At 41.5% G+C, this 13472-nt stretch overlaps 1 protein-coding gene across 7 annotated transcripts in view; it reads left to right on the forward strand.

Annotated features, from left to right (window-relative positions):
- The window catches only part of evi5b (ecotropic viral integration site 5b), a 49218-nt gene extending 35846 nt beyond the window's left edge, over nt 1-13372 (forward strand). For 6 of the 7 annotated variants that reach the window (XM_075484901.1, XM_075484902.1, XM_075484900.1 and 3 more), the window contains 5 exons: nt 285-431; nt 629-724; nt 5631-5726; nt 11653-11930; nt 12162-13372. In XM_075484901.1, the coding sequence (XP_075341016.1) occupies nt 285-431; nt 629-724; nt 5631-5726; nt 11653-11930; nt 12162-12306 (762 nt within the window). In that variant the 3' untranslated portion in view covers nt 12307-13372. Of the gene's footprint in view, nt 1-284; nt 432-628; nt 725-5630; nt 5727-11652 lie in introns of all 7 variants that reach the window. The other variant, XM_075484904.1, reaches the window with a different exon arrangement.
- Nucleotides 13373-13472: the final 100 nt, after the last annotated feature.

Raw genomic sequence — 13472 nt, forward strand, 5'->3', positions numbered from 1 at the left:
ATCCTTTTCCTTGTCCTATACTTTCAGTTTCTACTTAGCTTTTATGTCCTGTTATATAGTAATCATATGTGATTAAAGGTGTTGTATAGTATAGGCACATTTGTAAATAAGGTGGACGTACAGGATGTGTAATAAAAGAAGAGAATTATATACATGTAATGTCAAACAGTCTCCTTTAGAGGGCAGCAGGTATCTGTTCTATACAACCCAGAAGCTAAAGTGTGATGCATTCCCCCCCCCCCCCCCGACTTTCTGTCTCTGTGTGTGTCTCTTGGCTCCTTCAGAATCAGATTCACAGTAACCAGCTGCGTCGGGCAGAGCAGGAGAGTCGCTCTCTGCAAGAACGTGTGCAAACTCTGACAGTGCAGAACAAAGATCTGCATGTACAGCTGCAAGAAATCAAGCGCAGACAAGCTGAGATTGAATGCAAGGTACAAACTCTGCTGCTGATCTGCACCACTCAACACTGCTACTGAAAGGGCAAACCACTATAGCTCTCTTTTGTGGCATAATCTTTGAAGTCCAACCCCAGGATTTAAAAAAAAAAAAAAAAAAAAAAAAAGCAAAAAGTCAAAGTTTGCATTAACTTGAAAAATGTCACCAAAAAAAATTGGTTTGTTTTCTATAGAGCAAGGAAGAGGTGATGGCAGTCAGGCTGCGGGAAGCTGACAACATTGCTGCTATGGCTGAGCTCCAGCAGCAGATCTCTGAGCTGGAGATTCAGGTAAAGTCCCGACTCACATGCCTGCCTCCGCATCGAGTGTTGGATTTCCTTAACTACTTCACAAACCACAACACACTTATTTTTTTTATTTTTTTTTTGCCACAAAGGGAAATGTCACTTACAGCAAAGTGTGCTATTGGCAAAGCAGTTAATTTCATTAATAAGATACAGAGTTCTTATTTATTTCTAAAGGTTATTATATGGACGTGGCAGCTGAAGTTTGACCAGTAATGGTTTCTAGAGATTATGGATGGAAAAAAAGGAGGGGCATGATGGGTGAAAAGATGTTGGATTTCCTTTTCCATTAATCAGACAGTTTCAATAGAATGATCTGAATCTGATTTCAGTTGCTGTGTTGTTTGCTTGCGTTGCCAAAGAGACACCATCGTCAGTCATATCTGGTTAAACCACAGCTTTCTTCTATAAGACTGGAGGAGGGTTTGATTTAACCTCTGAGGTACATCAGCTGATGGTTTCTGTCAAGTTGTTAGCTGTTGTTTATTTAGTAATACTATTTTCAGCGCAGTGTGTATCTGTGATATCCTGCTCTGCAAACACTGTTGCTTTATTTTATTTCGTCCCTAGTTTATTGGTTTTAAGATATGGCGTTTCGCTTTTATTTTTATACAGGCACTTAAGATAAAAGCAGCTTAACTGATCCACTGATTCCCTGTATGGACAAGTTTCAGCTAACAGAGATGAAGGAACCAGTATTTACCCAAACACAAGTGTGAAATGCTGCACAACAACAAGGCTGACCACAGAAAATACAGAAATACAGGCCTATTCTTTTAGTGACAACATCCAGCAGCTGTCAACACAGACGGTGATCTAAAAACCCAAATTGGTTTGGATCAAGCTTGTTTGTTTGCTCAACACTTGATTAGCGCTGGGTGTGGCAACAGACGTACCGCTGTGTGTGACCATGCGAGTCCTTGCATTAAATTGGGTTGTTCTAAACTAAGACTTTATAAGAGCCATTGAAAGGTTCTTAATTTAGTTCGGTGTCATTGCTTTGTTCCAAATCTTTGAAATACTCTCATTTGATGTCACATGACCTTCTTTGTGAATCTTTTGTGAACGTGTTTAATACATGAATGCTTTTAAACAAGCAAGAGACTTTTCTTTTTTTTTGTCTCAAATGAGTAAGCGTCTGCCACAATGGCTTGGCACTGAACCCACATACAGATAGTTATGTGTCAGTATTTTGGAAATATTCATGATTTCTTTATAACTTGGTAAGCTTGCTGAGTGATCGTCTCTAGTCAGTGGAACATATCTCTGCAAACTGATGAACAAACAATATAAATCCCAGAAGCTGAGTCTAGTACAGTAATAGAACCTCCCACCCAGTCTGTACTTACTAGAGATGTGTGTAGCCACATTTAAATTTATTTAGTATTTTTCAGACTCTTATATTGCTCTTGAGTCTTGAGACTCTTGAGTGATCAGCCATTTTCAAGTCCTGTCATATCGGGATTGATTTGATATATCAACCTCGGCCGTGTAAGAGCGCTTTGAATTCCTCTTTTTCATTTTTGTCCTTTAATCCAATTAGGCCATTTATTATCAGTGGCACCTGTTTTGAGCGTTTCTGGTTTCAAATGTGCTACGAGAGTGCTTGCGAGTGACCAAACAATCAGCCTAAAATGTCTGAAAGCCTGTTAAAAATCATGTGTTGATCCTGTTTTGGCAAGTCCAGAAATTATTTCACAATTAAAACTCAAGCATACAAAAACCCTCTGCAGAAACAAAAAGCTGTTAGAAAAAGTGTTTTGTGGTGGTGTTTCATGGTCTTTTTTTCTAAAGTTTATCTAAGAGTATTTCTTCTTTTTAGATTGCTTAAAGGTGTGATATTTGTGGGCTTGTGCCTGCATCTGTAAGCTCTCTCCATAGAAGTTCAGGTATGTTCACATGCACATTTATTTTCATAGCTGATTTTTGAGGTTTTCTTTTGTTGTAGAAGTGAGCCTGTTTTTAGCTTCAAGTCTTTTCATTTAAGACCTACATACAGTTCTCAGATTGTGACGAAGAACTCCACTTAACTCTAATCTCAGCGCTCACTTTAAACCCCTTATCAAGCTTTTGATTTGTGTACATCTAGTGTCGACTTTTGTGTTGACTTTTGTGTAGAAGCAGCTGATAAGGTTTCCTTCTGATGGCTTCTCAGTGTAGAGCCTGTTTGTGCACGCCTGCATCGGACAAAGCTTCCTGTAGCTCTTCTGCCTCGTGTTGTTTTTTTTTTATTATTTATTCCCAGTTTCATCTGCGAGTTTCCTTTTGAACTGGTATTTGCTGAAATCACTTGTCAGACGGTGGCTATACCAAACCTTAACTTTCTTTCTTTGACTTTCCCCTATTCTATAGGCATCGGATAGTTTCATGTCACATTTGCTGTCAGCTGCTTAGAGGAGCGGAGATTCAGAGAACTAATGTGCTCTAAATGGTTATCAGCTGACAGATCTGAGCAACTGTTCACTGCTCCAAGTTGATTAAATTGCCACACGTGAGTAGAAGAGTGCCGAGACTTTTGGACTTATTTTATTTAAATTTTTTTATGAATCAAAAAGTAACAGTGCGTGAAAATTAATACAGGGAATATCACTTGCTTTAATCAAGTGTCAAACCATCACTTTGGTTAAGCCGACCTAGAAACTGTTTTGACAAGAAGACTTTTTAAAGTACAGTTGCAGCTTTGACTCTGAGTTTAAAGTGTTTCAGAGGGTCTAAACTAGAGGCCCAAGCTATTTATAAGTATGACAAAAAAAAAATCTTCCCCCTCTCCTTCACAGGCGCACTCACAATCACACCGTGTGGTTTGAGGTTTGGTTACTAAGTGAAAGAGCAAAAACATGCAGCACAAAAATTAACTACCACCCTCATACTTTTCAGAACCTGCATGATCAACTCTCAGTTGAGTATGTCGGTAACATGCAGAAGGCTTTCACATTATTTACACCGTACTTTCACTCACACTAAACGTGTTGTTTTTCATGGGCAGGGTTTTAAATCACTGTGCAAGTTTTGGCTTCTCGGTCTGTGGTTTGGTTACCTTCTCTACTTGAGGGGGGGGTTCAATAAAAAAAAAAAAAAAAGATCAGCCTGATGGCTTTTAGGCTGTGACCTGATAAATGTAAGAGCGGTGGTTTATGTAGTCACATCATGCGTTTAAACATCAGCCCAGATTGTCCTGCAGAGATTTCATTAGCACAGGGCAAAACAAGATGACAACCTCTGAGTGACAATGGAAAACATTGTCACTGAAACTATGATGTCTAGAAAGGTTTATGTGTAGGACTCTTTCAGTATATCACAGCTATGGCCTCTTATAAAATGCCACAGCCTCACTGTCTCCTGGCATGGTAGGAAGTGGTTTCTCATTTTGTAGCTGAGACTACCAAAGGTGACATGCATGGTTTATTTTGAGGTTTCTATGACATGTTCAGAGATTTGTGCTGAATGTTGCAGCCTGTTAAGAAAAAACCCAAACATTCGTGATGTTTAACCTGCACTATCATACTTATGTGGAAATTGTGTCTGTCTCATCGCTCTAATCGATATATTTTTGATGACTATTTTTTCACCAAGATAGCTTCAACTGACAATTTGTTTATTGCGAAAAATTGAATCATGCATTTTCACACCACAGCTGGGAGTTTTCACACCATCTCACTGACATCATTGCAGCTTCTGAATAACCCAAACGCTGTTGCCACAACAATGGAGATGTTTGCAAAAATGTCAAAATCTTTCAAATATGCTGACTGTGTTCAGTTAAATGTCAGTTCTAATGCATTTCATGTCAAATTCTTACCGGAGCTGTGACAGTGTGCACTTGCTCAGAAAGCAAAGATGACAATAGGATGTTTTGCCAGATTATCAGATACTCGACTCAATGCTGCCAGTGCAGTAAACATATTAAACATGTATTCAGAAAAAGGGGACCTTTTAAGGCGTAAAATGCGCCCCTTGCACAGTGCTGCTAAACAAAGCAACAGTCTGGGAGTGAAGGGACACGAGGAGCACATTTCTGTGAGACGTTTGACGTCCCTGGCCACAGCCTGACACCTGGTGATTCACACAGCTGAACATGAGGAAGTCTTATTAACTGCCTGCCTTTTTCGTTACAGTGTTTTGGAGCTGCTAAACCTCAAAAACAACTGATTCTTGGAATAATCTCACTTGTTTAGACCTCTCCTTATTTAAAAAAAAAAGCCTACTGGGACCCACAAATTTCAGCCTCGCCTCACCACAGGAATCAAAAAACGTATCTGTATTTTGGGGTGTTGGCCAGTCGCTGAAAGCTCAGTGTCACCTCTTTACCTCAACACCCCACCCCTTGCTGTGTGCACCGCACACATCTTCCTTTTTTGCATCGGTGTGTGTTTTGAACTCCTCTGTGCGCCTGCCGCTTCTCATGCTGTTAAACTGGCAGAGAATGATGGAGGTTTCAAATAGAGTATGTGTTTGTCTCTAATGCCGGCAGATGTCTTCACTAAGGAAGGTAAACATCACATGGGCTGTTTAACTGTTGGAGCCAACAACCAGCCTCATCCCCTGGGCCCCAGGAGGAAATCAAGCACAAATGACACTGTTTTGTGTTTCCCCACACATCTGTCACCCACCATACAAGCACGCCACTTTGTGATGTTATGTTTGTAGCTGAGGGGGTACTCTGCCTTCCACTGCTTATCCTGTCTGTATAGTAGTCTGCCACCACTAACATAACAAGACAAATATTTGCAATTTCCACAAACTTCTGCTATTCAAATGTGTGCTTTTTATGCCATTTATTTTGATAGCTACTTACTGCAGATGGTTTCATTGATTGTGAAAACACTTCATCTTCCTCAGCATGCCTCTTAGTGTTGTAGCCATTTAACAGTAATGTCTCATCTCCCATCAGAAAGAAGAAGGAAAGGTCCAAGGCCAGCTCAACCACACAGACTCAAGCCAGTACATCCGTGACCTCAAAGATCAGATAACAGAGCTAAAACACGAGGTGAGACCACAAAGAAAAAGCATCAGATCTAACGAATCATGCTAATCTGTTTGCAGCTTCTTTTTTTTTTGGTAGAGACTTCCTGTGCGGAGATGCCTTTGCACACCTCTTGCAGATACCTTCACAAACATAACCTACTCGTGTTTACACAGGACGGCTTACTAAGGTTTTTACAGCATAGACCTAAGATGCAAAGAGGATGTACAGTCGGAGTATAAACATGCTGAAAGACATTTACATTTGAGTAAGGCAGTGATAAAATCACCTGACATTTACCTCAGACATTTACTTTTAGTCTTGTTTTAGTTCTGACTTTTTTTTCTTAAGACCAGTGTCAGGGGCTGAGAAAATGGTAAGAAAAAGAAGCTGTGCACTTAGTCATTTCCCCGACATGTTGCTTCACCTCTGTGTTTGGAGAGTGACCTGCTAGAAATAGTGTTAACTCGAGTGTCTGCGGTGAACAAACCTGAAAGTTGACAGGCTAAAATAACAAATCCCGCCATCTTCCCCCAACTCACCATTTCAAGTAAAACCTTCATCATGTAGTAGGAAATTTTGACTGCAGATGTTGGTAAGATGAAAACAGTAGGAGGGCAGCTGCAGACTTTACACAGATGCAGGTAAACACAGACTTGTTTTTGTGCTGTATATTGGGTGCTGTGTTCTGATACTGGCCTCTGAATGCGTTTCTTCCTACATGTCTGTCTGTTGCGTGGCAGGCCTATCCAGGTGAGTTGTTTCAGATGTGTCGTGATGTCCAAAAGTTCAAACCAGAAACTGTGTTGACCCTCACCTCATTGGCCCACTTTGTGCAGTATAACGTTGACGTTAGAGACAGTTCTGAGTGCTTCTGTTTGACTGGAAAGTGGCTGTGTGCAGCTCCATTTTATTCACCTGACAGATCATACTATGGGAATATAGTTGAGATGAATTAAAAATCCAGTTTATGGGCATCAAAAATTGTACTTAAAAACCTCATTTGACGAGCCACAGTTATGTTTTGTCTTCTACCTTTCATCTCCAATAAACAATCACTTCTCTAAATTTGTAACCATCTGGGACCATCTTCCACATGAGCAGCATAACTATACAAAGCCATATTATACCATTGCTTCTCTGAACATACAGTTCCTTGCCCCCCTTGGTGTTTTTTAGGGACCGAGCAGTGAAACTGCAAGGAGCCTATTGTATCTGTAAGGATTATTATTTTTCTCCACTATTCTTTCTTATTCTTTGCAAAAGGTATGCGAAAAGTCAGGAAATTTTGCAAGCGCCACCTGCCAGTCGACGACATGAAAGAATCTAAACTTTATATTTTTGTGAGTCGCTCATTGACTCTGTAGCGCCCCCTACGATACTTAAAAATGGTATCCACATTGGGGTTAGTTTCACGTGGGTCAACATAATTTGGTACACTCATTCATCTTGCCCAGACGCACAAAAAAGTCTCATACCGCCATGATCCCACGCCCACAGGAAGGCGGTCATTGTGGCTGGAAAGTGCGTTTTGGCGCCACTTTTGCCCGATTCCACGCCTTGCATATGATCGAACTTGTCCTACAAATTTAATGCTACAGACTTCAAACTTGGCCAGGTTACTCTTAAGACATGGGGGGGAAAATTCATGGGGAAACTTTTTCAAAACTTAAAGGGCGTGGACGTGGCGACTTCTCAAAGTTCGATGACTCGCCATCACTCGCCACAAAAATTTAAGTCGGTTATAACTCCAACATACATTATCCAATCTTTCTCAAACTTCATACGGTGAATGCTGGACCCAGCCTGAACGCGTAAATATTATCAGAGCGCCACCTGCTGGTGGTAGGAAAACTCTTTTTTTTTTTTCCCACACCTCGCATTTGATGGAACTCCTCCTACAGATTTCATGCAAAAACCTTCAAACTTGGCCATGTTACTCTTAAGACATGGGGGGGGGGGAATCATGGAGAAACTTTTTCAAACCTCAAAGGGCGTGGCCGTGGCGACGCCTCAAATTTCTGACTCGTCATAAAAAATGAAGTCGCTTATAACTCCCACAAACATTATCCAATCTGTCCCAAACTTCACATGGTGATAGCTGGACGCAGCTTGAACGCGCACATATAAGATAGTGATATACACCTACAGCGCCACCTGCTGGTGATCGGAAACGTCTTTTTTTTTTTTTTTCAACAACTCGAATTTTTATCAAACTCCTCCTACAGATTTAATGGTAACCACTCCAAACTTGGCCAGGTTACTCTTAAGCTAGGGGGTAATAAAAATCTTAAGAAACTTTTCCAAACTCTGAATGGTGTGGGCGTGGCAAGGCGGTGAAAATCATGTGATGGCGTTTGTGATTTGAAAGCCTTATCATCATCGCAACTTAATGAAACTTGGCACACACGTCCACCCTGATGACCTCGTACGTATGTAAAGGGTAGTGCTGGGCGGTATGACCACGGTTTCACGGTATATCACGGTATTTTTTTTTTCATGCATAATTAGGTGTTCACAGCATTTTCTACAGATTGAGAACAGAATTAAAAATTAAAAAAAAAATTCTTCAAAATAATTCCTTTGTTAATAATTGGTCACACAGAACTTTATTGTATTAATATTCACATCTTCATTGTAAACAAATTAATAACATAGCTAATTACACTGGTCGGACTGTTCAGCTGTTTCAGACTGATACCTCCGGTTCAGGCTGCTCCTCATCCTCAACACGCACGTCTCTTTTTCAATCGTGGAAAATATTTTTCAATACTCATCTGGATTGAAGCAGCAAACATTCAGTGTAAGAGTTTAAAAAACCTACTTTATTTGATTCACAGCTGCTAGTGTTTTGACCTCGACAACCCAATTACATTTTTTTTTTTTTTTTTTTTTTACGGCAAACTTGCGACTAGTTAATTTTATAAAGAAGGCGTAATAGCTTGTTTGCTATGGGTCGGGTCGGGACAACATTGTATTAAAAATATAAAATATTTTTATAGGACTTTTTAATGTGTGATTTTATAAAGTTGCACGTGATACCAACCTTTTGTGAATTTCGCCAGCCGTCTTCTTTCGGTTGAGCTAATCTAACGCGACGCTGAAGCTAGCAAGCTTCCAGGCATGATCTCGCTGATGGAGACACACGCGGTGTGCATGGAGGGGAGGGGCTGTGTGTGTGTGTGTGTGTGTGTGTGTGTGTGTGTGTGTGTGTGTGTGTGTGTGTGTGTGTGTGTGTGTGTGTGTGTGTGTGTGTGTGTGTGTGTGTGTGTGTGTGTGAGTAGGCTATGCGAGAGAGACGCATGACTGACAGAGAAGGAGAGAGAGCAGGGAAAGGAAATGCAGCTTAACGAATACGAGTATTTTTTAAATAGCGTTAAAAATAGACAGTAAACGTGTGTTTAGAAGCGTAACACTGAAAAGGGGCCCGTCTCAAACAATGTCGCGCGACGCAGCGTTCCCCCGTTGTGTAATCAAATACACCGGTATGGCGGTATATTAAAAATTCATATCATAATGAAATTATAAACCGGTATTCGGTGTGAACCGGTATACCGCCCAGCACTAGTAAAGGGTATCGTGTGTGGGCGGAGAAAAATGGCTCAGTAGCACCCCCTACAAATTTTCAAAATCCCCTCCGCATTGGGGTTATTATGTGCTCGTACGTACGCAGAGGGTATCGTGCGTGTGGGCAGAGCTGCGCTACTACGGCGTACAGCGCATAACTCAACGTACGCACACCTCGGTCCCGCATACAGCTGCTTGCAGCTTTCTAGTTTTTTATTTTATTTGCAACATGTTATTTAAAGAGTTTGAATTTTATGTAATAAACTTGTACAAACTGTTATAATAAAGTGAAATAAAAAGAAAAAAGTAGTTCATAGCATATGTATTCACCCCCTCTGTTTTGAATCCAAACCCCAGAGTCTTCACTGCCCAAGCACACTGAAGACTAAGGAGCTCTGGTTCAACTTTAGAACATTCAATGAACCAGGTTTCCAAAGCCAGAGAGCTTTCACAGAGCCATGATGTCACTTTAAACATCTCCTCAAAAAATGTTCGAATGTCCTCCTGCTGTATTCTGATTCCCTGTAGAGGACAATTTATCTACACGGATGCCAGTATCTGTCTCATTTTCTTTTTTTTCTTCTTAATACTGCAAGACTAGATGTTGTTGTTAGAATAGTTTCCATTGCTTCAAGAAGAAAACAAAAGAGCATGTTTGAGCTTATGAGTAGGCAATAGCGAGTCCCCAAATGGAAGAATGTTATCTGGTAAGTTGAGATGAGAAAGTGAACTTTTAGCTCATCGAAGAACACATCACATGTGGCTCAAACCAATTACCCCAAGAAAAAACATCCACACAGTCAAGCACAGCAATGGCAGCATCATGATGTTTTTCAACAGTAGGGTATGGGATATGGGTAATCAGATGTTAAATACAGACAAATCTGTGAGGAAAGCCTGTTTAAGGAATGCACCAAAATCCCTGAGGCTAGATGTGCCAAGCGGGGCTGCACGGTGGTGTGGTGGCTAGCACCGTCACCTCACAGCATGAGGGTTCCTGGTTACTCCGGCTCCGGCTGGGGTGGAAGTTTGCATGTTCTCCCTGTGTATGCGTGGGTTCTCTCCGAGTACTTTGACTTCCTCCCACTGCCCTAAAACATGCTGGTGATTCTAAGGCTGCGGCTACACGAAAACGTTTTTCACTGTAAACGATACTTTTTCTTATCGTTTCGCTGTTATGGCCACACGGAGCCGGCGTTCCCACTACCCCAAAACGATAGTTTTTGAGAACGGGTTCCAGAGTGGGAAAGTTTGAAAACGAGGTCGTTTCGTTTCCATTATTACAGCGAAAACGTTTTTGCGTCAGTCAAACGTTGACGCTGTGAGACTTCTCTCTTCTCTATTGTCTCACAGCGTGGCGTGACACAGTGGCGTGTGTACTGCATCGTTTCATCGTTTTCGTCCGTTTTCGTCTGGACCTGAGTCTTTACAGCAGCGTTGCCGTGTGGTTGCAAGAATTTTCGTACCCGTTTTAAAAAAAAAACTTGTTTCGTTTCCGTGTAGCCGTAGCCTAAATTGACCCTAGGAGTTTTTTGTCTCGTTTGTCTGTGTGTGGCCCTGTGATGGACAGGCAACCTGTCCAGGGTGTACCCTGCCTCTTGTCCAATGACAGCTGGGATAGGCTCCAGCCACCCTGCAACCCTGAGTTGGATTAAGTGGGTATAGAAAATGAATGAATGGATGGATGGATATATGTGCCAAGCTTACAGAGACATTCTCAAAGAGTTTTTTTGTTTTTTAATTTATTATCAAAATTCTTAAAAAACAAAGACCTAACCAATTTCGAATATTTTGTGTAGGTCCTTTACATGAGATCCCAAAATGTATCTAGTTATATTAGAGGTTACAGTGTAACAAAATGAGAAAAAAGAAGTTGGAAGGAAGTTGAATACTTGAGTAAGGCACTGTAGTGCATTCACACAGGATGCACTGTGGAGGTGGATACCTGACTGACAAAATGGTGATCAATTGTGGATGGTGGTCAAAAGGCTTTGTTTCGTCTTTCAGTTTAATGTCTGAAAGCAGTTTGTTCTCCCTGTTAGTGCTGTACAGAAATAGCAGTTTCATGTGCATCATATGGATAAAGCAGATCATGTATTTATGTTTGTGTACTGTTGTTGTGCTGTATGGGTTCAGATCATCTCTCCTACATGTTGTTGTTTTGTTTGTTTTGGTTACTTCCTGCATGTTAGACATGTGAAAGCCATCTGATCATCTTGCTGTCAAAGATCGACCGCCACAGTTTCATTAATGACAAAACACTGCACCCTCTCCAATTTTAAATCCTACTGCAAGGTTGCACCCATCAATCAGCAGTTGTGAGCATTTTATTGGACAGTTGACATTATTAAGTAGGTAACACTCATCATGCTTTCTCTCACAGATTTGCTGCTTAAAAGGACAGAGGGGATTGAGCACTCAGCCCACTTTTGATGGGATCCACATTGTCAATCACTACATGGGCGCCACTGAGTCTTACCAGTCTTCAGATGACGATGGAGTCAAGGACCCCAACCTCCAGGACCCCCAGCAGAGGAGCGGCAGACGTATCAAACTGCACCCCAAACTCGGGGATACTGACAGCGAGGAGGAGGAGGAGGACGACGGGGAGGCCCTGCGGCTGTCTGTGCCTCAGAGCAGCAGCCACAAGTCCACCACTGTGTGAGTCACGCCCACCGGCTTCAGTGCTCAGACGGGGGCTGTCGGCACTCTCTGAGGAAGAGAGGATGTTTCTAGCAGCCATTTCAAATGAGAGGTCTCGGTCGGGAGTTCTGAATTTCAAAAAAAGGAATTGCATCATTTCATATCATGCAAATCACACTTACCGATTTATAGGTTATTTGTTTACCCCCCTTTTTGTATTTTTTTTTTCTTTTTCTTTTTTTCACCAAGGCTGACAAAAATGAGGTCAGTTTGGAGCTCAGCAGAGAATAAAACAACGTGGAGTGTATCAAACTCAACAGGAGGGGGTGGAGGGGAAAGGGTTCTGTCTGAGCCCTCCTACAGGTACAACACAGAGAGAGAGACTGTGCAATGAAACATTTTATGCTACATCACACACTTCATCCAACCCGTTTTTATATTTTTAAAGCATTTTATAAATGAATATATGAAGTGTATCAATGCCGTTACTACTAAGTGTCCATCATGCAGAGGCAGAAATGTATGAGTTTGTGTGTGTGCGTGTGTGTGTGTTGTCTGGATTAGCTTGATATTGAACCTGGTATTAAAGCTGTTTCTACCAGCCAGCAACGTCTTGATGACTTTTGGGCCTTAGCACATGCTGTACCACAGTCAGTGTGTCATCTGCACACATGTAGATATGTAAATGTATTTTGTCGCCCCCTCCCCCCCTACCCCCACTTCTTTTGAACTTGAAAACTTGTATTATTGCATATCTGATGTTTTGATATATTGACCTATTGAGAGAAAAAAGGGATATAAGTTATAAATGAAGAAAAACTAAGAACCTGTTTTTAGTCCTTCAGCTTGTGCAGGAAGGAGCAGATTTGCGTCTTATCTTCTGCCGGATTTGTACTGAGTTCTCTGAAAGCATGGCTGACTTCCCCTGAAGTGAAGCCATGATGAGAAGAAATGAGACATTTGAGCACATTTGCTGACAAGTCGAGCATGAATAATATCCATCATATGTTTGATGTAAAACAAGTTTGTAGGCAAATGGATGACAGTTTGAGGGGAACTTGAATAAAAGCGAGATGCCACGACAAAAATGCACAATCTGAGGACGCATCAGGAGCTGCAAAGTCTCACCATAGCTTGCACTGTGTTCGGAATCGTGTTCATTCAGAAGCCAGTTCCACTCCGCTTTCACGGACCTGGAAATCCAAGTCGGCTGAAGTCCTCCAGCATGCAGCCGTCGTGTCCAGGAAATGGACAGGATTCGGACTTTGAGATGCTGATATTGACAATATCTTGTTGATGAAGACACTGTGTGTTTAATGGGAGAGGAACACGTTTATGGCACTTTGTGAGTCAGTAGTGCAGTAAAGACAAACGGAAACACTATGGAGCAGTCGGCACACTCTACATGAGATTTTTGTGTGTGTGTGTGTGATGAGTTCTCAATAAAATTTTTGATAAACTTTAGGCCTGGTGTCTTTGTTTTAATGATGGCAGTGTGGCTGAAATGCCAGATGACTGTGAGCGCATGTGGGATAGTGCATGTGAAAGCTGCCTTCCTCT

Source organism: Odontesthes bonariensis, chromosome 15, assembly GCF_027942865.1.
Source record: "Odontesthes bonariensis isolate fOdoBon6 chromosome 15, fOdoBon6.hap1, whole genome shotgun sequence".
Lineage (NCBI taxonomy): Eukaryota > Metazoa > Chordata > Actinopteri > Atheriniformes > Atherinopsidae > Odontesthes > Odontesthes bonariensis.